Source organism: Cryptotermes secundus, unplaced genomic scaffold (genome assembly GCF_002891405.2).
Source record: "Cryptotermes secundus unplaced genomic scaffold, Csec_1.0 scaffold2615, whole genome shotgun sequence".
In the NCBI taxonomy this organism is placed as follows: domain Eukaryota; kingdom Metazoa; phylum Arthropoda; class Insecta; order Blattodea; family Kalotermitidae; genus Cryptotermes; species Cryptotermes secundus.
Window position 1 is genome coordinate 20,219 of NW_019745139.1, and position 23,713 is coordinate 43,931.

The 23,713-nt window shown below is 37.5% G+C and overlaps 1 protein-coding gene across 4 annotated transcripts in view; it reads left to right on the forward strand.

Annotated features, from left to right (window-relative positions):
• Positions 1-1,007: 1,007 nt before the first annotated feature.
• The window catches only part of LOC111875079 (beta-alanine-activating enzyme), a 34,900-nt gene continuing 12,194 nt past the window's right edge, over positions 1,008-23,713 (forward strand). Inside the window, exons 1-8 of one of the 4 annotated variants that reach the window (XM_033755714.1) lie at positions 1,008-1,710; positions 3,275-3,604; positions 6,793-7,370; positions 8,899-8,987; positions 11,461-11,767; positions 14,846-15,491; positions 17,195-17,343; positions 19,458-19,621. In XM_033755714.1, the coding sequence (XP_033611605.1) occupies positions 1,484-1,710; positions 3,275-3,604; positions 6,793-7,370; positions 8,899-8,987; positions 11,461-11,767; positions 14,846-15,491; positions 17,195-17,343; positions 19,458-19,621 (2,490 nt within the window). In that variant the 5' untranslated portion in view covers positions 1,008-1,483. The remainder of the gene's footprint in view (positions 1,711-3,274; positions 3,605-6,792; positions 7,371-8,898; positions 8,988-11,460; positions 11,768-14,845; positions 15,492-17,194; positions 17,344-19,457; positions 19,622-23,713) is intronic. The other 3 variants (XM_033755715.1, XM_033755716.1, XM_033755717.1) reach the window with 3 other exon arrangements.

Here is a 23,713-nt window from a genome sequence, read left to right on the forward strand (position 1 = left end):
GCTACAACTGTTGATATTAAGTTCCTCGGTTTGATGATAGGTAATACCCTATCATGAAAATGACACATTGACTGGCTCATGTCCAAACTGGGTTCAGCTTTCTATGCAGTTATGGCTATTAAACCCTATATGTCTTTAGAATCAATGAGATCAGTATATTTTTCATATTTTCATTCTATTATGACATATGGCCTAATTTTCTGGGGTAATTCACCCCTCTGCATCCATATCTTTAGACTACAGAAGAGGGNTTCTGCAATGTCAGATAATAATGTTGTACCTGTAATGATGTGATGGTTGAGACGGCGTAAGAGAAGGCAGGATGAAAGGAAACATTGGGTGCATAAGTTATTTCGCGACAATTTATACCCAGGTGCTTACATTGTTTTGAAAGGATTTAATCGGGATCCAGAATTGTTCAAATCATTTTACAGAATGAGCATTGAAAGTTGTTTTTTTTTTTGTGGATCTTGTAGGGCCTCAAATTCGAAGACAATATACAAATTTTTGGCCAGCTGTGACAGCAGAACCACAGGAAATATTTTAATTTTGTATATTCTAATTCTTATTGTTATATTGGGATTTTGGACTTATCCATCGTCCTGGTTTTTAAGATAACTAATAAAAACACGACGTTTCGGAAACCGGATCTGTTTCCGTCCTCAGGTGAATGAAAACACCTATCCTGTTGGGTCCGTTAGAAAGAGCTAGCCTCAATCACTCAATCAATCGTCCAATGTTTGAGGCTAGCTCTTTCTAACGGACCCAACAGGATAGGTGTTTTCATTCACCTGAGGACGGAAACAGATCCGGTTTCCGAAACGTCGTGTTTTTATTAGTTATCTTAAAAACCAGGACGATGGATAAGTCCAAAATCCCAATATAACAATAAGAATTAGAATATACAAAATTAAAATATTTCCTGTGGTTCTGCTGTCACAGCTGGCCAAAAATTTGTATATTGTCTTCGAATTTGAGGCCCTACAAGATCCACAAAAAAAAAAACAACTTTCAATGCTCATTCTGTAAAATGATTTGAACAATTCTGGATCCCGATTAAATCCTTTCAAAACAATGTAAGCACCTGGGTATAAATTGTCGCGAAATAACTTATGCACCCAATGTTTCCTTTCATCCTGCCTTCTCTTACGCCGTCTCAACCATCACATCATTACAGGTACAACATTATTATCTGACATTGCAGAAGAGAATTGCACGAACTTGGCGGGTAAACATACTCATTTGAGAAGTTTGAGAAGATGTGAGCAACTAATCGTACGTAAGTTTCCTCAGCGTGCACCCGCTTGAATTCGACGATTTCTCTCGGAAATCACGGTTGCGTTGCGGTTGCAGTTTCTTTGGTGATCGCCCGGCTTTAGTATTCCGTGAATTAGGAGTGCGTAGTTTGTCTTATTCGATTGTCTTGGGTTGTGGGGCTAGTGGCGGTGTTTGGTAGGAAGAGATTGGAAAACGAGGTAGCGAAATGAAGCATGTAAGTTTGTATGACTTATTTGAATCTTCAGCGCAAAAGTATCCCACCAACCCAGCAGTTTGTTTTAAGACGGCTACATGCACAGCTGTTGCTTCATATAGAGATGTGTTGAGGGAATGTGAAAAAATTTATGAAACTCTGATAGAATTTGATGTGAAGTGTACGTTTGTTGGTGTTTGGGTGGATCAGGCTTTCTATTTGCCGACAGTGTTTCTTGGGTAAGAAGATTGCTGTTTATTTCATTTTCTAACAGTTTTTAATGTTTTCAACAATTTTTTTAAGAATGGAGGTTGATGTACAGTTACAGTGTCCGAACTACTGAACCACAGTCTTAGTGGCTTGTGTCACAGTTTTGTAGTTTCGTGAATTTAACACGTCAAACTGATTTGATCCCTTGTTAAGTGGGTCCCTTATCGCCACCGTATGGCGTGCCCCCAGTTGCCTGTTAGAAGGGACGGCCTTCAGATAGTGAAGGTAGCAGTGAATGTACTGAGTAGGCAGTCACGTACAGCCGACAGTGGGTGGCCCTCCAGCTACTTTATTGACTTTGGGGTTAAGAACTCGTCACCAGAAAAGTTTGTTATAAAATGTTACACGTGGCCTTGGACTTGATTTGTCTGGCCCAAGATAGATAAATTCAAATTAAATTCTGATGTCTATAACATGAATACTAGACAAAAATATAACTTCCACCTACCCTCATCAACTTTATCAGTATATCAAAAAGGAGTCTACTTTACTGGCATGAAAGTGTTCAACAATCTTCCACAAAGTATTAAAAACGTGGGCAATGATACTAAAAAGTTTAAATCGAGTTAAAGAATTATCTACATGCTCATTCCTTTTACTCTTTAGATGAATACTTCAGTGTAAATAGAGAATGATGTAAAATTAAGTTATATTAATTTTTAAGCTAAAATTGCCTGTACTTATGTATGTAACCTTTTGACTTGTTCTGTATCCAAAGGTACTAACCTGCTTAGGATTTATAGAATGTAAATAAATTCAATTCAATTCAAAGAAACCAGTGGCAGGCTTTTGTGAACATGGTAATGAACCTTTGGGTTCTGTAAAGGGCTGCAAATTTGTTGTGTGGCTGAGTGGTTGTTAGTTTCTCAAGAAGGACTCTGCTCCATGGAGTTAGTTACCGATGATTTAATAGTAATTATTGTGTGGTGTTTATAGGATACATACATTCCTTTGTTATTTACATGTACCTTCACCTTGAGGATTTCGTTAACTAGGAAGACACATTTGTAAAGACATCCACTTATGGAACTGAAAATGTTACAAAAAAGCACTGCAGTAGTTTCTTACTCTAAAACATGCTTAGTAGGCATATTTTTGATTAGCTGATGCTCAGTTGGAGGTTAGCGTGCGGCTATAATTTCCATTCATCCAACAGAATCATTTATGTACATTAAATGTAACATAAGTTACAAAAAGCTTCAAATTCATGTAGAATTGTAGAAATGGGTATTTGTCTTCACCATGTTAGAGTACTTGTGTGCCATAAAAGAATATGTACCTAAATATCGTATGTAACGCAAGCAGAAACAGTGATAATATATGATTAATTTTGGCACACTTAGAGCAGTATTTTATTATTTACAGTTTTATTTTTCTATGCATAAATTTGTACATAGTGCACCATGTTAAAGATAATGTTTGAATGGACCAGACAACCAATGAGTGTGGATGTGTATGATTTTATTTTCTTGTAATAAAATTAGCATCATATGATGAGTCTGTATTAATGGAACCCTTACTGTCACTCCGTAGGATCCTCCGTAATGGTTCAGCATTCACATATTTGAATCTAGAGAATCGAGATAGAAATCTAAGTATAGTGAAAGACATGAATATTCGTTGGATTTTTTCTGAATCACATGTTCAGCATCATCACTGGACATTACGCAAAGAAATATCAGTTCATGGATGTACCATAGCACTTTGGGAAAGTGATATTATACAAACATCATGTACTGAAGCTATGCACAGCCCATATGAGTGGAAAATGGCTTACACTATCCAGACTTCAGGCACAACTGGATACCCCAAGATAGTTAGAGTACCTCATAGATGCATTGTGCCCAACATCCAGAGCCTCCAGTAAGTAAATAATGGCATTGTAAAGCAAATACATAGTTTAGGCAAGGCGAGTTGCATGCAGCATGAATTTTCAAGCAGTTCATTGTATAACTGAATATAGGAAAATAACAGTTTATGCATCTACAGAGCATTTGTGTACCAGCTTTCAGTATAATTTTCTTCAAATTGCAGCGTTTGTCTTGAGAGGTGATTGTAAATACCATTTTCATGAAACATTTTTTATAATTGTTAATTTGCTTGATAATTGACCTGAACTAAAGTTTTATTATTCTGTACATACTGTACTATGTAGTTAGCCTGGTGATTTGACTGTACAGCCCTTACCCTTTTTTTTATTGCTAGTGGGTTGGGACTAAGGCCCTTGTACTGCGGCCACTTCTGGCCTATTGTACCAGCCCCAGATGATAGGTGAGGGTGATTGTGGAGCATTTGGTGGAATGAAGATTGGCAGGGGGAACCGAAGTACTCAGAGGAAACATGCCCCCAGTGCCACTTTCTCCACCACAAATCCCACTTGACCAGACCTGGGATCGAACCCGGGCCACCGCGGTGGGAAGCCAGCGACTAACCACTTGAGGTATGGTGTGGCCCAGCCCCTACCCTTAGTCAGATTTAACTATATTATGTTGGTCCTTATGGTTGTTACAGTGACTGATTATACAGGGTGGAGCAAAGGAAACACATGTTTTTCACATAAGAATAACTTTGTTGATTTTTAAGATAAAACCTTTTTAATTACACAAAAAAGAAGGTATTTTAATGCATTTTTAACTTACACTATGTACGGAAAATAATGTCAGTGAGATTATGTCTTTGCTGGACACACATTTGGAGCCTCTCCTCAAAATTCTGCATCGCTTTCTCCAACATGTCTTCCTGAATAGCTGTGATTTCTTGATGAATGGAGAATTACAGCTATTGGATTGTTACTGATCTGTTCGTGTACACTCTTGCCTTGAGGTAAAAGTTAAAAAAGTAAAGCTATACCTGTACCAGGCCATGAAGGCCCATAGCGTTGTGAGGTGTTGAGGGGCCCACATTATCTAGACCAAGGGTCTCCAAACTACGGCCCGCGGGCCACATCCAGCCTGCAAAAGAATTGTGCAGAAATGCGCCAATTGAACTACTAATTTTCCAATGAGTACAGGTAAATGTGATTCCGAGCTTAGTGACCTGACATATACTGCAGTTCGATGGCTTAGCTGTGGAAAGGTTCTTTCTCACTTCTTTCAGCTCAGAAATGAAATTGATATATTTTTTACCAAGAAAAACCATCATGAACCACTTTTATCAGATACCGAGTGGCTTTGGAAATTAGCATTTTTTGCTGATCTGGTGAACCATATGAACCATTTGAATTTAAAGTTGCAGGGTGAAAATAACTTAGTCTGTGATTTATTTGCACTTATCAAGGCATTCAGAGCAAAGTTGATACTTCTGGAAAGCCAAGTGAAAAATTGTAACTTTGTTGATATGCTATACTGTGCAGAGTTGCATAAAAAAAGGTGAAGCAGAATTTCCTTCCTCGTTTGCAAATTTAGTCATTTCAGATTTGAAAGAACAATTTTGGAAGCAGTTTGCTGATGTGGATTCCAGCGCTCAGTTGTTTCAAAATCCGTTTGACTGTGATGCTGCAGATGTCCCAAGTCAAATTCAAATGGAAATTATTGAACTTCAGGAAAATTATCATTAAAGACAAATACAAGGAAGGAAATTTGATCGAATTTTATAAATTTCTGAACTCTGAGCAATTTCCAAATTTAAAGAAATTTGCTTGTAAATTTATCTCCATTTTTGGACGACAGATCTATGTGAACAAACTTTTTACCAGATGAAGTACATCAAGTCGAAATACAGAGCAAATTTATCTGATGAACATTTAAAGTCGCTACTTGTGATAGCGTTTAAAAATCTGAACCTCAATTTAATCAGATTTTAAGAATGCAAAGAGTTCCATCATTCACATTAATTGTTTTATTATAATTTGTGATGAAAATATGAGCATTTGCTGCTGCTGTCTGTTGTCATTAATATACAATAATTTATTCTCATGTACTTTGTATTTAGTTTATGAAATTCTGTGCTTTCAATAAAACTCATACCTGGAGTTATTAATTTCTCATTTTATCTGGCCCATTGAAAGTGCTGAATTACCTAATGTGGCCCGCGTTTCGAAAAGTTTGGAGATCCCTGATCTAGACAATTAGCTCAAAGATGGCGGTAAGCTTGTCAGCCTTATGTGCCAGCCGTGCTTTACTCCCCAGGAAAATTATTTAATTAATTCCTGGTACTCATTTCCACTAGAGGCTGAGTTGACCCCAGGGCCATAGTGCAGCTGGAAGGATTAGGTCAATTGAAAAAAATTCAGTGACCTCATTGGGACTTTAACCCATGACCTTCCAGTTTGTAGCATAGTGCCTCAGCCAAAAATAGTCACAAACCAATAGATCAGGAGATCGTTGGTCCTTACTTTTTTGAAGAATAAAGTGACAATTGATTGCAACTCAACAGCTCAGACTGGTGCATTGTACGCCTGAAGATGACCCGTGAAAGGGTCGAAACATGTTGCGTCTCTAATAAACATAATAAAAGCAAATGTTGATGCAGTAGTGTCTTCTTTGTTTTGAATACTGATTATTGTTATGTAGGCAGTATATTCTATACTTTATTTATTTATTTATTTATTATAGAGAGGTGTTAAAAAAGAAAGATCTGACAAAGAAGGGACCAGTATTTTTGTCATAGAAATGGTTGATTTGTGAATCCACATAATGAAAATATAAGTTTTGATGTTTTCATGGTTGTGACTGCATATTTTGGTAGTCTGACATGATGCTGTAGGTGAATACCAGTATTTTAGAGGAACATGCTGTCTCCAGCTGCAACCCGTTGGGCTGGACTAGTTTCTGCCTCCCCACCCCTTCATGTAGATTTGAGTGACCACCTTCCTTGGAGCTTTTCTGTATGAGCCAATAATATCATCAGCCTACCGTCTTCAGCCCTTAACATTGAGGCAGCATATTAGTCTGAAACATTGCTTTCACCTACAATACTATACAGTGTCACAGCCCAGAAGTATGTAGTTTTAGTTAATTGTAATGCCCCTCCCCCCAGTGAAATCTAAAATATGTTGCTGCAGGCAGTAATGCACTGTAGAAACTGAACCGTTTCATGATGTTATCTTTCAGGTCTGTTCTCTCTGTGAGATCAAGTGATGTGATATTTCTTGCTTCACCTTTCACATTTGACCCAAGCATTATAGAAATGTTTCTAGCTCTGTCTGCTGGAGCATTACTTCTTATAGTGACAAACGCTGTGAAGTCATCACCATGCCTCCTGCTAAAGGTATTGTTTTCTGAGGTTGAACACAGAGTAACGGTTCTTGAAGCGACTCCATCATTTGTTATGCGATGGTCTTTGGAAGAGATGCAAAGCACACTTCTGTGTGAGAGATCTTCGTTACGTGTTTTGGTGCTTGGAGGTGAGCCATGCCCTTCAGTACAGGTGCTGGAACAGTGGAAATCGAAACAAAACAAGACAGAGATTTTCAATGTATATGGCATTACTGAAGTTTCATGCTGGGCAACAGTGCATAAAGTAGTGATTCCAGATGTAGCCAAATCATTTGATCATAATGACTGTGGCACACATGCTCCAAGCCAGCAGGATCCTGTGCCATTAGGGAATGCATTGTCTCAGACATTGCTTGCTGTCAAGGATGAATCAGGTGAAGAAGTTTTTACTGGAGAAGGAGAATTGTATATAGGTGAGTACATGTTTGTTTGTTTATTCAGTTATCTTGCAGTTCTGTGTCAGCTGCTTAGATCCTCAGATTGAATGAGATGTGGTGAAGTAGTTACCAGTGACATCAGGAGGGGGGTGTGACTGTCTTCTCCATTTAAATATTTGTGTATTCTCAACTGTGCAGTCAATGAAGTATGCATTTGTGATGGGATTATTTGTAATGGATATGTTTTCTCATTATTGTGTCAGAGGCAGGAAGAAATTTACCCTCCAAAATTAGACATAACTTCTGCACACATCCTGATTTTTAAAGTACCATATATTAATCAAAAGAAGACATACCATCTATGTTATTACATTGAATGTGTGTTTCTTCTTCAGCATACACATTTTGAAGCACTCACTTCAGTGTAGTGTTGAGGTCAAGAATGGTGGAGCTATCCCTCTGCCTCCCTATACATCTTCATAGCATGGCACTTAATTAAGTAAGCACATGGACAGCTCTACTTTTTACCTTGAATATGTTTTAAAGCACCTTATTAAATAGATTTCTGGTAACTGTTATTAAACTTTCATGAAGAATGTAATAAAAATGGATGCATTTTGCTACTACATTCAGTGGAGACTTGGGATATCATTAAGTATGTAGTGCAGGGTCTCTTTGGAAAGTTGGTAGTTACTTAGCAAATCCTTGCTTTTATGGAATTTTGAAGTTCATTACCATTTGCATACAATTCTGCCATTGGACCTCATCTGGAGCAGAGTGTATTCTTTACACTTTATTTCTTTAAGACTTATGTAATATGACAGTGACATATTGTCCCATGCCATGAAGGTTTGTGTGAGAACGGAGGTATAGTTTCGTGCATTCTTAAACTCAACAGTAGATGGATGTGAGTGGTCAGCATCACTCTCTGACCACATTACCCCTGGGGCTAGCTCTCCTGGTACCTAGTTGATACAAGGCTCCATGGGTTGCAGAGCCAGTCTTCACTCTGTAGAGAAGAGAGAAATCTCTTGTGTCTGTTGGGAATTTAACCCAGAATTTTTTGTCATGCAGCTCAAAGCCTAGTCATTATACTGACTGAGCTAAAAGAGTGGAAGGCATTACTAGCTTATGGCCCATGTATTATTGTCCTCTCTTCTGCGCTTAGGTCTCCCAACTGTTGTCTCATTCCATGGCATTTCCGTGCCAAATTATTGAACTCACATCTAATTTCGTCCATGGGTGCCAATGCAGAAAGGTGTATAACTTTAGTTTGGAATATTTTTTGGCAATGGGTTATGTAGAATATGACAAAGATAAATAATTTCCAGCTCCTTAGTGTGTAGGGCAGTTAGCAGTTCAATGATAGATTTATTTCTGCAGTAAATGAACATAAGAGCTCATGAGGTATGAAAAATAGCAAAGAACACAATTGGAAAATATTTTTACTCCATTGGATTTTGTCTTGGCTTTACAAGAAGTATTACAGTAACCTGTTATTCAAAGATTGTGAATTACAGGTATCGGAAAAAGTTGATTCACTAATCTGTTATTTCTTTTTAAGGTAGCATGGATAGGGTTTGTCTTGTTGACAGTGAAACTGTTCAGAACTTGCAGTTTCCTGTTTACAGAGCAACTGGTGATATTGTGAAAGTAAGTATACAGGCCTTGTGCCTCATACCTTACTTCAGAAAATTATATATATGTATATTGCCTGTACTTCAGCAGATTATACAGTCAACTCTCGATTATCCGGTGGCGGATTAACTGGTTTGCGGCTTAACCGGGGCTACTGAGGCTTTTTTGAGGCTTATGTGTTGTTTAATATTCATTCACTTTTGTTTCACATGGCGAGTTGTAACACTATTTTCGCACTAGTGTGAACCGAGCTCTGCATTCTTTGGTCCCGTTTTGCTTAACCAATGTTCTAGGTTAGGGATGAAAGAATGCAAGGATTTGTGGAAAGTTTCAAGGAGAGATACATCGCCCCAATTAGTATCTTTGTATCGATCTTCAAGTGCGTTAGCAAAATATCAGGGTGTAAAAGGAAGTGTGTTGTGTTAAGTATTCAACAGAAAAAGGAAAATGCTGCAAAAAAGTAAATGACAATATTAATTTTTTTTAAGTGTTAAGTGTGAATATTCGTAAAAAAATCTTGGCTGTTGTTGAAGACTGTGATTGAAATAACTAATTCATATTTCAGTGTAATGTAAAAAAAGTATTAAATAGGCCATGAGATGACATAAAAATGAGGTTGAATAAATTTAAATACAGGTAGGCCTATAGTATTATGAAGGTACAGTATTACAGTACTACTTTTAATAAAATTTGTATTAACCGGGTTTTCGATTAATCGTGATTTCCATCCCCACCATTATCCTGGATAATCGAGAGTTGACTATATATTGAATATTATTGTTACTGAACTCTTACCTTCCACATAGAGTTCAGAGATGCCAGACATACTTTGAAATCCCGTGATGATTGCCTTAATGTCATTTGAAAATTATGATTTTTGTGTTGTGATGCCATGTAGTTTTGGTGGGTAGGTACCAGTGTTTCAGAGGAACATTAGTACCTTTATACCAAACTAAGCTGTGTAACATGCCAGGAAACAGTAATTTTTATAGCTACTACTATGAGAACGTCAAATCTCAAACATTAATGTCTTTTGTTTTCATCGCTTATTAATTTCCAGTAATTTAATGATGCAGAGGTTGGCTGCTTCAGATTACCAGAACATAATATTGACATTTCCATTAATGTTATTATTATTAATTTATGGTTTATTTAACAATGCTGTTGGTAAATCATATTGTCTAGCATCAAATAGTGGGGTGATCAGTAAATGAACTGAAAAAGATATGGAAGGAAGCAGTCTTTGTCTTTTTCATGGTACAATCCCAGCATTCACTTGGAGGGACAGACAGCTAGGACAGTTTGTGTTCAAGCTGAATTTCAAACTGGACACCTCTTAAATACAAATCAGAAGTTGTTACTGTCAGAGCCATCTTACTTGGTCATTAGTGCTATTTATTATACACAGACGTTTATAATATCTGTTTTGCTGTTTGCACCACATTGGTATATTGAATGCTGAAAACATATCACATGCAAATCATTTTCACAGAACAGACAAGTGCAAACTGCTATAAATATACTGACTCGTTATTAAGTTATTTTATTTGTACTCCTCACAAAATTTTATTAGAGTAATCAAATTGTAGACAGTGAAGTGGACAGGGAACAGCCTCTATGTGGGCAGTGAGCAGTTCATGCCCAATTTTAGTTGGAAAACATGAAGGAAAACTGAGTTTGTAGCTGTGGAAGGTTAATATTAAAATGGAGAGTAAGTAGGAAGTAAGGATGTGAAACAGATTCATTTGAACAAGGGCCAGTCATAGGCTGTTTTGCGGACTCTCAATCTTATTGAAAGCAGGGAATCTTTAGCTAGCTGAGTGACTATCAGTTTCTTAAGAAGGACTCTGGTCTGTGAAGATAGTTATTTTATTATATTACAGTGCTGAGACTGTATGTAATGGATACATGAATGTGATTTTGAATTGTGAATCAGAAGACTGTGTGTGGGAATGGTTGTGTCATTTTTTATTTGAAGTATTAACCCAGTAGCTGATCAAGTGGCTGTGCAGTCTAAGGCATGAAGAGTCTTCACCCACTTCAACATGGGTTGAGGATTCAAATCTCACTTGAGGCATAGGTACCTGTCTGCGTGTATTCTGTGTTTAGGTAGAGGCCTTGTGATGGGCTGATCCCTCATCCAAGGAGTCCTACAGACTGTGTATAGGATTAAGAAACTGAAAAGTGCGCAAGGCCCAACAAATGGCTGTAGAACATAAATAGATGGACGGACGGATTAACCCAGTAGATTACTTGAATAATTGGAGCTAAACAAAAAGTACATCCTAATAGTCAGTTCCTGGCCAAATATGTGTAAGTCAGGCATGTAACCTCTGTGCTAATTGCTTTATATTCAGAATATGAACATGACCCAAGCCCAGTAGTACAGATCTTGTAATGTTTTGGGTATAACATTTGTTTTAATGTGTCATAAGTGTGAGAGCATTATTATGCTAAATTTTAATTGCCTTGGTACTGAATGTTGTAGATTGATGGTAGCAGCAGGATGATGATCTATCTTGGACGTAAGGACAATATTATAAAGCGGTTTGGTCATAAAGTGAGCTTGAATCATGTAGAGCGAGTTGTAGCAACTAACAGATGCATAGAACAAAGTTGCTGTGTGTGGGAACCACATATTAAGAAACTTGGATTATTTGTGAAGGTGGAGCAAAACAAAAGAGATGACAAGCAGTTTCTCAGGGCATTGAAGTTTTATTTAGTGAAACATCTGCAACCATCATCCATTCCTGATGTGATAATGGAGCTGAAATCTTTTCCACTTTCTTGTCATGGTGAGTTACATATGTATAAGTTAATCATCAAAAAGGGTATACCCACTGTATTTATCCAAATCATATATCATCATCATCAGTAATCTGTCAGATGACAGGTCCACAGTCTCTTCCAAAACAATTCCTGCACTTAATGTGATCTAGAGCTTTCTCCTTCAAATGACAGTACCCTCTTCTGTCCCCAAGGTCATCCAGCATCCTCTTATGTCTTCTTCCTCGTCTTCTTGTCACTTCTATCCGCCCCTCTATCTTTCCTTCGATAGCTTCTTTTAGAAGGCAGTTTCTGCGTAAAACATGACCAATCCAATTAGCCTTCCGTTTTCTTATTTCATGTAGGATATTCCTCTGCTCACTGACTCTAATTAACACTTCTTCATTTCTCACATAATCGGTCCAACTGATCTTCTCCATTCTTCTCCAACACCACATTTCGAAACTTTCCAGATGTTTCTGATCTACTGCCCTAAGTGTCCATGTTTCAGCCCCATACAGAGCTATGCTCCAAATGTAGCATTTCACTAGTTTCTTCCTCAAATTTAAGTCCAATTTGCTGGTAAAAAGATTCTTCTTCTTGCTAAATGCAGCTTTTGCCATGGCAATCCTGGATTTAATTTCACAAGTACACCTTCCATCATCTGTTAACAAGCTACCCAAATATTTAAAACATTTCACATTCTCCACTTGTTTTTGGTCTATCTTTATTGTGACTGGGGTTGGTTGTCTCGAAATTTTCATTACTTTTGTTTTCTCCACATTCATTTCCATGCCATAGCACCTTCCAATTTCAATTAGTCTATCAATCATGCCCTGTAGCACAGTTTCTTCCTTAGCCATTAACACAAGGTCATCTGCATATTTCACAGTTTGAATAATTTGCCCTCCTACTTTGAAGTCACCGAGCCCATCCAGAGCTTCCTTGGTAAGGCATTCGCTGTACAAGTTGAACAGAATTGGTGATAAACAGCATCCTTGTCGAACTCCTCTTCCAATCTGCACACTTCCTGTCTCCCCCCTGTCCAGTCGTACTCTAACTTTCTGATCCATGTACAATTTGCTAATCAATCTTCTTTCATGCCAATCGATACCTGTTTCTTTCAGGATCTGCATTAATTTGGTCCAGTTTACCCGGTCAAATGCCTTCTGCCAGTCTATGAAGCAAACACACAGTTCTTCATCTATCTCCAAAGTTCGTTCCGCTATAATTCTCATCATCCCAATTGCATCCCTGGTTCCTTTTCCTCTTCTAAATCCAAACTGATCTTCTCCAAGTACATCCTCTATTTTCCTTTCAATTCTTCTTTTAAGTATCTTTGCTATTATCTTTGCTGTATGTGCAATAAGGCTTATTGTGCGATGGTCGCTGCATTTTGTAGCTTTTGTCTTTTTCTTTAAGGCAATCATTGTAACTTCTGTAAAGTCCTTGGGCCACTCTCCACTTTCATATATGGTGTTCATTAGTTTTGTCAGTGTTTTCAAACCACCTTCTCCCAGTAACTTGAGCACATCTCCAGGTACATCATCATCTCCTGTAGCCTTTCCCTTCCTCATTTCCTTGATAGCTTTTTCCACCTCACTTTGTAAAATATATGGTCCTTTCTCGTCTGTATCTACTTCTTCTTCCGGTTCAACTTCTAAGGTTTCTGGCCGATTAGGTCGATCATATAGTTCTGTAATATAATTTTCCCAAATTTTCTGCACTTGCCTCTGATCTACTATTCTATTCCCCTGGGAGTCTTCGATGCCAATATTTTGAATCCCATGATTCTCTTTCCATCCTAGTTCTTTTGTCTTCATGTACATCAAATCATAACGTCCTGTTCTTTGAAATTCTATAATCTCATTACATATCTTCTCAAGATATTCCTTTTTGGCCCTGTCTGTGGCTCTTTTCAATTCATTCCTCAGTCTCCTGTATTTCCTCCTGCCTTCTTCATTGTTTACATTCTTCCATTTCCTTCGCTCCTCCATTTTACTCATCATCTCCTGTGTAACCCATTGTTTTCTTGCTATCTTCTCAACTTTACCAACCAAATCACCGATAGTATCTAACATGCATTCTTTTATATTGTTCCACTGCACTTCAGCATTTCTGCTTTCACCTTCAATTGCACCGAGTGTCTCTTCTAGGGTCTCCTGCATGCCAGAATTTATTTCTTATTTCAGTACTGCAGCCAATGTGTTTCTACTTTATTCTGTAGTTTGATGTGAAGTGTTATAAATCTCGTCTGGGAAACTGACTTTCCTGACCAAGATTTATTGTAGTTTTCCTCAGTCAAGGCAGGTATTGAGTTAGTAATGTAAATTATGCCACATCCACTTAGGCATTCACATACTTTCCTGTTCATTATTAACTGTTGTCCAGTCACTTGATGCTTCATAATAAGTGTTACTGACAGCATTGTTAAATAATCTAATTACGAAATAAAGCTGTATTAAAACTTTGTGATGTGTTTGGTAGGTTCTGATTCCTTTTATATGATACTGGAGTAATTAATGAGGGTAGATATTTTGAGTAAGATACCGTAGGATTAATGAAATGGAAGGGATGTGTAAGGAAGAGCTCTGTTAACCCATTCTGACAGTTCTAAGTTTTTTTAGTACTGTGGTTGTAGTACTTGTACTTGGACCTGGTCTGGCCTGACAGTACAAGTGAACCAAGTGGCTACCTGGGTCTGTACAGTTTTAGGTGCAATACATTATAAAAACTTCTTGAAATTAAATTTAATTTCTATTGATCTCTTGTTCATATATTGACCATTAATTGTCAGCAGTTGAAACATGCCATGCAACAGTGTAAGCAAAGCTGTTTTGAGAATTATGACACCAGTGATGGGTTTTGTCGCTGTGTGTGGAAATTCCTTGTTATTAATTGTGGCAAAATTTTTTAGAAGACTTCTAGCTGGGGGGGGATTTCTTATAGCACAAGGCAGCATTTAGGCTTTTGTCAGACCTAACTTTGTCACTAGACCAGAGAAGATTAGGAAGATTTTCATACTTATTAATGGTTATTAATTTTGCTCAGAATGTTCCCTTTCTTTATCTTTCCATTCATTGGTGCATTGTATTTTCTTTCTGCAGGAAAGCTAGACCATTGTGAGTTAAAGTGTTTATTACGAGACAAAGTTCAGGAAGATGTGATAGAACTGAACAAACTGGGAGATATTTATCAAGTGTTTGCATCACTGTGGTCACATTATCTCTGCATGGAGTCACATCCAAATCCACAGGATAACTTTTTACAAGCTGGAGGAAATTCAATTCAAGCATTGCAGCTTGTGTCAGAACTGGAGGAAGTGTTTGGTTCATCTGCACATACCAGCCTTATTGGATCACTTCTAGGGGGCTCAACATATGAAGAATGTTGTTCGTGTTTAAGCTCTTCATGTGAGAGGAAATTAGAGAATATCTCTATAGATGCATCAAAACAGCTTATCCAAAAATACAAATGCAGAAAGAGGTTAACTAGCTCACAGGAAGGTGATGCTGTGAAATATTTAAGGGTTGAACAGGCTGGAATTAGCAGTGTGGACAGTACAGAGGTACAGAAAGTGGACTGTGATAAAAATATTCATACCTCAAGTTGTCGCGGTAGAACTGAAGGATTTGGGGTCTGGACAGAACCTTGTGTCTTTTCTTCACTTAATGACATTAAACTTAGAGTGAGATGGAAGTACAACCTGGAAAAATGTGTTGATGCTTCCCCATGTTTCATTAAGTACAAAAGGTAAGATTCTTTGTGCAGGTTTAATGTGACTGGTACACATTGTGTCTTAGTGGCACCATGCAGACCACCTGTGTGCAGTATCATGTATTTTCAAGGTTAGTGTAAAGGAGAGAAAATATGAACAGTACTACTAATGAGATGTAGGAATAAGGTTTCTTCATTTCATTACACACAATTCTTCCTGCCATATGATGCTACATAGTCTAGATTCTGACAGCATTATGAAATAAACCTCATGAAAGACATTTTTTATGTAGACTCATGGATGGAACTGGAAGTACAAATAATAAACCAGAGGTTGAGGGAAGAATATATAACTTCTGCTTTCCGTCAAATTTTTCATTATGTATTGTAAGGGTAGGAGGGATTGTAAATGAATACTTGTGTTCAGTTATCCATTTCTTTGTATAATTTTTATTACTACAGATTCCTGGTATAGTAAAATTGTTAGGTGTAATTTGAATGCTTCATGTTTTTGTCACATTTGTGTTAGACAAGTGGTTCATCCATGTTCTGTCTCCCTGCAAAATTTCACTTACCCAATTCGATCACCATGAACTGCATTGCTAAAAATAGTTTCTGCATAGCTGCCATTTTATTTGCATTATCTCTCCATGCAGTGAAATCATGGCGATTCTGCATGACATGACAGCACAGTGTGCTGGTAGGACTAATTATGCTGATAGATGAATCTGCCAGTAATAGTCTCTCTGTTGTTAGCTGTCATCATTTTCATGAATGTTTATTCAGAAGAGCTTGAAACACGTATGTTTCTTAAGTATTGGATGTTAGATGTTATAACTCAATTGCCGGTTTCAGCAACCCATAGTAAAGGAACTGACACAAGTTGTGTGTTTGTTAAAGTATAACACCAAGTTTTAGAACTTTATTAAGTGGGAATACTGGCATGACTGTAGTGTTGATGTTATTGAAGGTAGGAGATTTAAAATTACAAAGGTGGTGTAGTCCCTAATTAAATGTTGTATACCAAATTTAACTGAAATTTGTCACTCTGTTCCAAAGTTATTGGGGAAAGCACACATGGATGTGATGTACAGTAATCCTATCTTTCCAAATAAAATGGGAAAAGTAGGGTAGCAGGATATGAATAATCTGAAATTATAGACTAAAGATAAATAAAATGTTGGACCAAGTGGTGACACTTTTGTGGGTTACCTGGTTTCACTCTTGGCTAGAACATGAACTGTCATAACTGAGATATTTGTGGCTTTCCTCAATCACTCCAGATAATTGCCAGGATAGTACCTTAATTAGGCCATGACCACTTCTCCATCCTTTCTAATTCAATATCAATTCTAGTTCATTCAGTTGTTTGACATGATTTGGTATGAGCTGCAGGCAGCATAATTAAATATGCTACAAAGCAAACAAGGATTCTAAAAAAGACAAATGTGGAGGGATCTTTTAGCACTGCATATTTTGGTTGTGTAAAGTAGGGAACATGCACTTTCATTAATAATTATTTATAATTAAGATTATTCATATTTATTTTGAAATTATCAATAGTAAAGTTTTATGTTGAAAGCACTTGCCATATTCTAGTTTTCTCTGTGATTCCTCTCCATTCATCCAAGCAAATCTAAGGACAGCACTAGAATAACTGAGCATTGTGGCATAACTAACTAATAAAGAACTAAGCATCACCTTTCTGCTATACTTTATATGCATTCCATCTGTTGCAGTGGCGATGAGAGAGTGCTTATTGGTTCCCATTCACATTTATTTGTCATCATCCACAGCAGAACAGCTGAGTTGATTGCAGAGTGCAAGTTGATGGATCGGATAGAGTCATCTGTTTGTGTCTCACCTTGTGGCAGGTTTGGCGTTGTAGGTTAGTAATTTACTTTGGCACTAACTTCGCCAACAAGAGGCGGCTGCTCAGTTGGTATAGTTTGCTTGTGGACTAAAACCATGGAGTTTGTTTTGTGTGTTTTTGTGGTCCTCATTCTCCTTATGGTCTGTGTGATGTGCTGACGTTCCACATCTCTAACATGGTAAGAGCAGAAAAGAAAAAGAACAAACTGTTAATATTGTCTTTAACATGGTACTTCAAAATTAAATGCATGAGAATTCTGTATTCTATTCAGTGAATCAGAGACAAAAAATATAAAGCATAACAGATGGTTTTATTATGGAATACATTCGAGAACAGGACTGATGTTTTAAGAATTTTATGTAGGATAATGCTATTGTTCAGTTTTTTGTTCATTACATTATAAAACAGCTGAATGTAGAGGAAACTTAAAATAAGCACAGTAAATCATTTTTCATGTCTTGTGGAATGAAAATTTGGACATGAAATGCCCAGGCACATTCATGCTGAACAAAATATAAATATGACATAATATGGGAATGGAAACCACATTTTTCTGACAAGAGGTCACTGAACTTGGGATGGGGATTGCAGAAAAAATGGCATAAGTGGAAAGTAGGTGGAAAGTGAAGAGAATAGCTCTTCCTTGTGTTCAGTGGGCCTTAGGTTCTGACATATAAGCTCTAAAACTTTTTGCTTTGTTACAGCTAGGGTGTGTGGGCACAGGGTAGTGTAGTTGGTTGAGGCACCGTGCTACAAGCCGGAAGGTCGCGGGATCGAATCCCCATGAGGTCATTTGATTTTTTTCAATTTACCTAATCCTTCCAGTTGCACTGTGGCCCTGGGATCGACTCAGCCTCTAACAGAAATGAATACCAGGAATATTATTGGAATGTTCTTGGGGGGTAAAGGGAGGCCGGCGCATAGGGCTGACAACCTTACCGCCATCTATGAGTCGATTGTCTAGAAAATGTCAATGAACAGACCATGATGCAATTTGTTAGAATTTTTCTTCTGTGCTAGTATGTCCATATTAAGGACAGTGTTCATACTGATTACTACACATACACTATTACTTATATACTAATATTTGTAATTGTTCTTTATGATGTACAGTCTTCATAATCTTTAATTCTGCATCAGTAATGATGTCTGTACAGCCTTTTGGAGCAGAAGAAACACATTAATTGTTAAAATGTCATAGTAATATATCTTTGACAAATCTTCAGTAGTTTATGAGAAATTGTTTAAGAAAATGAAAGATAATACTGTACTATTAAATATTATGATCAAACGGTTAGCACTCCTCTCATGTGTGTGGGACACAATGAGTTGGAATCTCAGCTTGGTCGCCGGCTGTCCTGAGGTTTTTGTAGTATTCTTCAGTCTACAGAAAAATGCTGGTAGTTTATGGAACTGAAAAAATCATTAGGTACCCATGAATTAGTGAAACAGCAGGCAGCACGGTTTCTACATGATGCATGTCGTTATGATGTTAACTGATGTTCATTGTGACTTGACAAGTGAAGCATATGAGATCTGAGGTTCTCATTGCAGTGGATATTGAGGTTATGATTTTCTGGGATGTGGCACCGTGTAGTCTTCTAGTTACCATGCTTAATCTTCAGGGTAGAATATGGAGGAAGCAATTCATTGAAAACATGACGCTTATCTGCCAGAGTACAGGTATCCTCTGAATTATATGAATTTTACTTAAACACAGTTTTATAGGCATTTTTTTTTAAGAATTACTTTAGTGAAAAATAATTAAATATAATTTCCAAAACAACTAAACTGAATTTTATTAAAGTTACTTCAGTTATTTACAGTGAAACCAAGGGAATAACAATAATTTCAAGTTGTGCTTTTTTTTTTTAGATGAGTTATGCAACCACTGTTGGGAACATCATATAAGCTGGAGAATACCTATGCATAGCATGATATCCCACAAGACTGTGATCTTAAGTTACATATGTGTGGTGACTATTACTATTAGTGCTGTTAAAGGATATGAAGTGCAGTAATTCCAAATTAAAAAATTCATAATGTCTGTGGTGAGTGCTTTCAGCATTTACTTTTAATGCTTTGTGCACAGTGGCACTGTATGTATCTGTATGTGTTTGTGACTGCAGGTAGCTATGATGGATGTGTGTACTGCATCAACTTACACACTGGTGAAATTAAATGGAGTTTCCATACAGGAGGCCTGGTGAAGAGTTCTCCAGCACTTTGCTTGAATGGTTCTGCAATTGTAGTTGGCTCATATGACCGGTTTCTATATTGCATTAGTATTTTGGTATGTTTGAATACTTTGAAGAAATCTTAGTAGATTAGTTATGTCTTGGTGGTTTTGGGTATGTGGGGGTGCGTACATGTGTGTGTGAGAGAGAGTTCTTTAAAAATCTCACAGTTTGGATTCCTTTGTGTTCAGAGGTAGCAAAATTTCCTTGCGACTTTCTTTGAATTTTATTAAATGTAGGATTATGTAAACGAGCTAAGTATTTAAGTGTTCAACCTTTGCTTTTTGAATGAATGTTTTCTCATTTTACCTGTTATAATTTGTTCTGCTGTTGTATCCATATATGTACTCAAGTTTAACAGATTTTCTATAATAATATGTTGCCTGCAGATTATGAGTAGTCAAATAGTTCATACAAATAACTGCAAGAAAATACTACTGATAGACATAACTGTCACCACTATAAAAAATGCTGCTGACCTCAAGACACTATTTTATACAAGCTATATATTACTGAATAGGAGCTGGGATAGCGTAGTCGGCATAGTGACTGGCTATGGGATGGACAACCAAGGGGTCAGAGTTTGAGTCCTGGTAGCATAAAGAATTTTCACTTCTCCAGTTGTCTAGACCAGCTCAGGGGTCCACCCAGTCTCCTATACAATGGATACTTGTGCACTTTCCTGGGTGTAAAGCAGCCGGGGCATGAAGCTGACCACTCACCTCCAACTGGTGCCAAGGTCAAGAAAATGTGGATCTTTGCATTCACTCCCCCATACATCCTCATGGCACAGTGCGTAATTAGTTAAGCACAGGGACAACTTTACCTTTATGTATTACTGAATATGCGACAGGCTGATCCACCATCCAAGGAGTTTTACCAACTGTGTACAGGATCAAGAAACTGAAAAAGTGACCAAGGCCCAACGAGGGGCTGTAGAGCCATGATGATGATGATTCAGTTCTTTATTATTTATGTGCTGAGCAAACAGCCACAAAGCCAATTACAGACACAGCACAGTGGAGATAAAAGTAGTACATACTGGACAAAGACAACATAAATTCAAAGACTAATTAAAGGTAAGGACTGGAGGAAAAACAGTAATTCAATTCAATTCAATTCATGTTTATTTATGTACAAACTTAACAGCACAGAGGCCAATTACAAAGCTAGCACGAATAGAGAAACACACAAAAATAATTAAAAAAAGCAAATTAAAAAATTATAGTCTATATTAATTACACAGTGAGCATGAATAAAGATACAGAAGCAAACATACACAGACAAAGCCACGATGTGAGAATTTGAGTTTCAAATAGAGCAGCATACAATAATAATAATAATAACAAAATTAATAAAAATAATGATAATAATAATAGTTTAATTAATTTAGTATAAGATATGTTTCATCAACAGAGTTTTTGGTCCAAAGACATCAACGTCCCTACAAACAACGTTAGCAGCAGAAGCACATCTAGCAGAGGGGCAATTTTTACTAACAGAACAGACATTGAACATAGGAAAGTCTCGGATATATTGAACAGGGACCTGAAGGCCAACAATTTCCAAAGCAGAAGGGCAAAGTATAGAACCATGATAAACTTGAATAAGGAAGAGTACATCAAGGGGATATCTCCTCTTATACAAGGTGTGCAATTTCAGTTGTTCTAAAGCAAAATCATAACAGTAATCTACTTGAGGAAAAAAACGTTTAAAACATAGAGCCATTAATTTCTGCTGAATGCATTCCAGTTTGTTTGCATCAGTTGACATAATGGAATTCCAAACTACTGAAGCGTATTCAACCTTGGATCTAACTAAAGTAAAGTATAATTTGAACATGCATCCAAGGGTTGAATAGTTAATGGTGATACTGCGAATTATACCTAGCATCTTAATACAATGTGAAAATATAAAATTAACATGCTCATGAAAATAAAGTTTAGAATCAATGTATATGCCCAGGTCTTTCACTGAATATGTTCGGGTTATAGTGAAATGAAAAAGTTTGTACTCTTATATCAAATAGTTAGTTTTCCTAGAGCACGTTATTACTTTGGTTTTATTAACATTGAGTTTCATATAGTTCGCTGCACACCAGCTATATATACAGTCAATGTCAGATTGCAGAAGATTACAATCTTCAGGAGAGCTAATAGCACGGTAAATTTTAGTGTCGTCTGCAGAGAGTAGGTACCTGGAGTGCTTAATTGACTCACACAAGTCGTTTATGTAGACATTGAAAAGCAGAGGCCCAAGAATAGATCCTTGTGGAACACCGGACAATACTTCAAAGGGCGATGAAATAGTTTCACCAATACTGACCCGCGATTGTCTGTTGGTTAGGTAACATGATGATGATGATGATGATAACAACAACAATTTACTGAATAGACAGGCCTAGAGGAATGTTACCTGTTATGTTTCAGAGGTACTTAGTTCAAATCTTGACTGTGTTATACATTAATATGTCTGAGAAATTTGATGGCTTGTGTCATTACAGGTATGTAGGAGGACAGTACATTGAAACAGGTCATGGGCAGTTTCTCCAGTCCTTTGTAATTCACTGTGCATAACTTATCTTTTATCTCCATCAGTGCTAAATAAATGTGGCAGTTGATGAAACATTACTAAGTAACCAACTATATACATCTATTCTTGGCAGTAAAGCAAACTGGGGATGTGCCATGCTGTAGTGATAAGAGACCTGCTTTATAAGGAGTTTCTAATTTCATGGAGCAGAATCCTTTTTAGAAGCAAGTAGTTACTCCACTAGTATGGAACCCAAAGGTTCATTACCATGTTCACAAGATCTGCCAGTAGTTGCTATCTGGAGCCAAAAGAATGCAATCCATACTGTCATGTGTATTAGTGCCTTATAACGCAGATTCTGGATTTGATGAATGGGTTTATTTACTCCTTATATACACCAATTATATATATATAAATAATATTATATATTATATATACCAATAATTACACATAATTATAGTGCTGCTGTTATTTCTACATTTTATAATTCACACACATACAATAGTCATCTCTTGGTAATGCAATTAAAACTCAGGAACTATAACAATCCCACTGAATCACACACCCCAAATACAGTGCGTACAATCAAGTGCGCGCCGCGGCTGCAATTTGCCGTGAGTCATACCACCGCAGAACGGATGTAACTCCTCCCCGCGACTGCAGTGCCGTTCCCCGATAGCGTGAGTGTAGTGGTGTCGCTGAGTCTCCGTCCATCAGTTGCTCTACATGCACACATTTATAAGAATACAGTAAAAAGATAACTTACCGTGGTTTATAACAGGTGCTGAAAGTGACCTCCTTCTGCTTGCAAACATGCCGCGCATCTCACAAATAAATTACGCGACACTCTCTGCAGTTCGTCGACGGTAATTGAATGAATTACGCGTGTAATTTCATTTTGAAGACTATCAATGCTGCGGGGATTATTTTTGTAGACTTTTTGCTTCAGGTTGCCCCAAAGATAATAATCAGAAATACTGAGATCTGGGGATCTGGGAGGCCACAGTCCTCTACTGACAATTCTGTCTTCAAACACTTCCTGTATTGCGACCATGGATGCATTAGCCGTATGTGCTGTAGCGTTGTCCTGCTGAAAATACCCGTATTGTCTTTCTTCGGCATTCAACTGATCGAAGAAGGGATTCAGTATGTCATTAATGTACCGATCAGAGTTCACGGTATCGTGGAAAAATATGGGGCCAATGATTCGCCGCGGGCTTACAGCACACCACACACCCACCTTTTCACTATGTAATGGCACTTGCTGTATAGCGTGAGGATTTTCATTGCTCCATATTCTTACGTTTTGTGCATTGACGTGGCCACCAACGTGGAACCACGCTTCATCAGTCATGAATAGAAGCTGAGGATCCACTATTCCATCGTGTACATTTTGCAGCAGCCAGTTGCAAAAACGAATTCTTGCTGCATGATCTGGTTCTTTCAGCTCATGCACAACTGTTACTTTATACGGGCGAAATTTGATTAACTTTGTGGCTGTGCGAGCAGATCCTAGCGAAACACCAGTTTCCTGTGCTAAGCGTCTTAACGATTTTCGAGGACTGATCTGTAATCTTGCCTGAATATCCTTAACCTTTTCTTCAGTCAGCACAGTT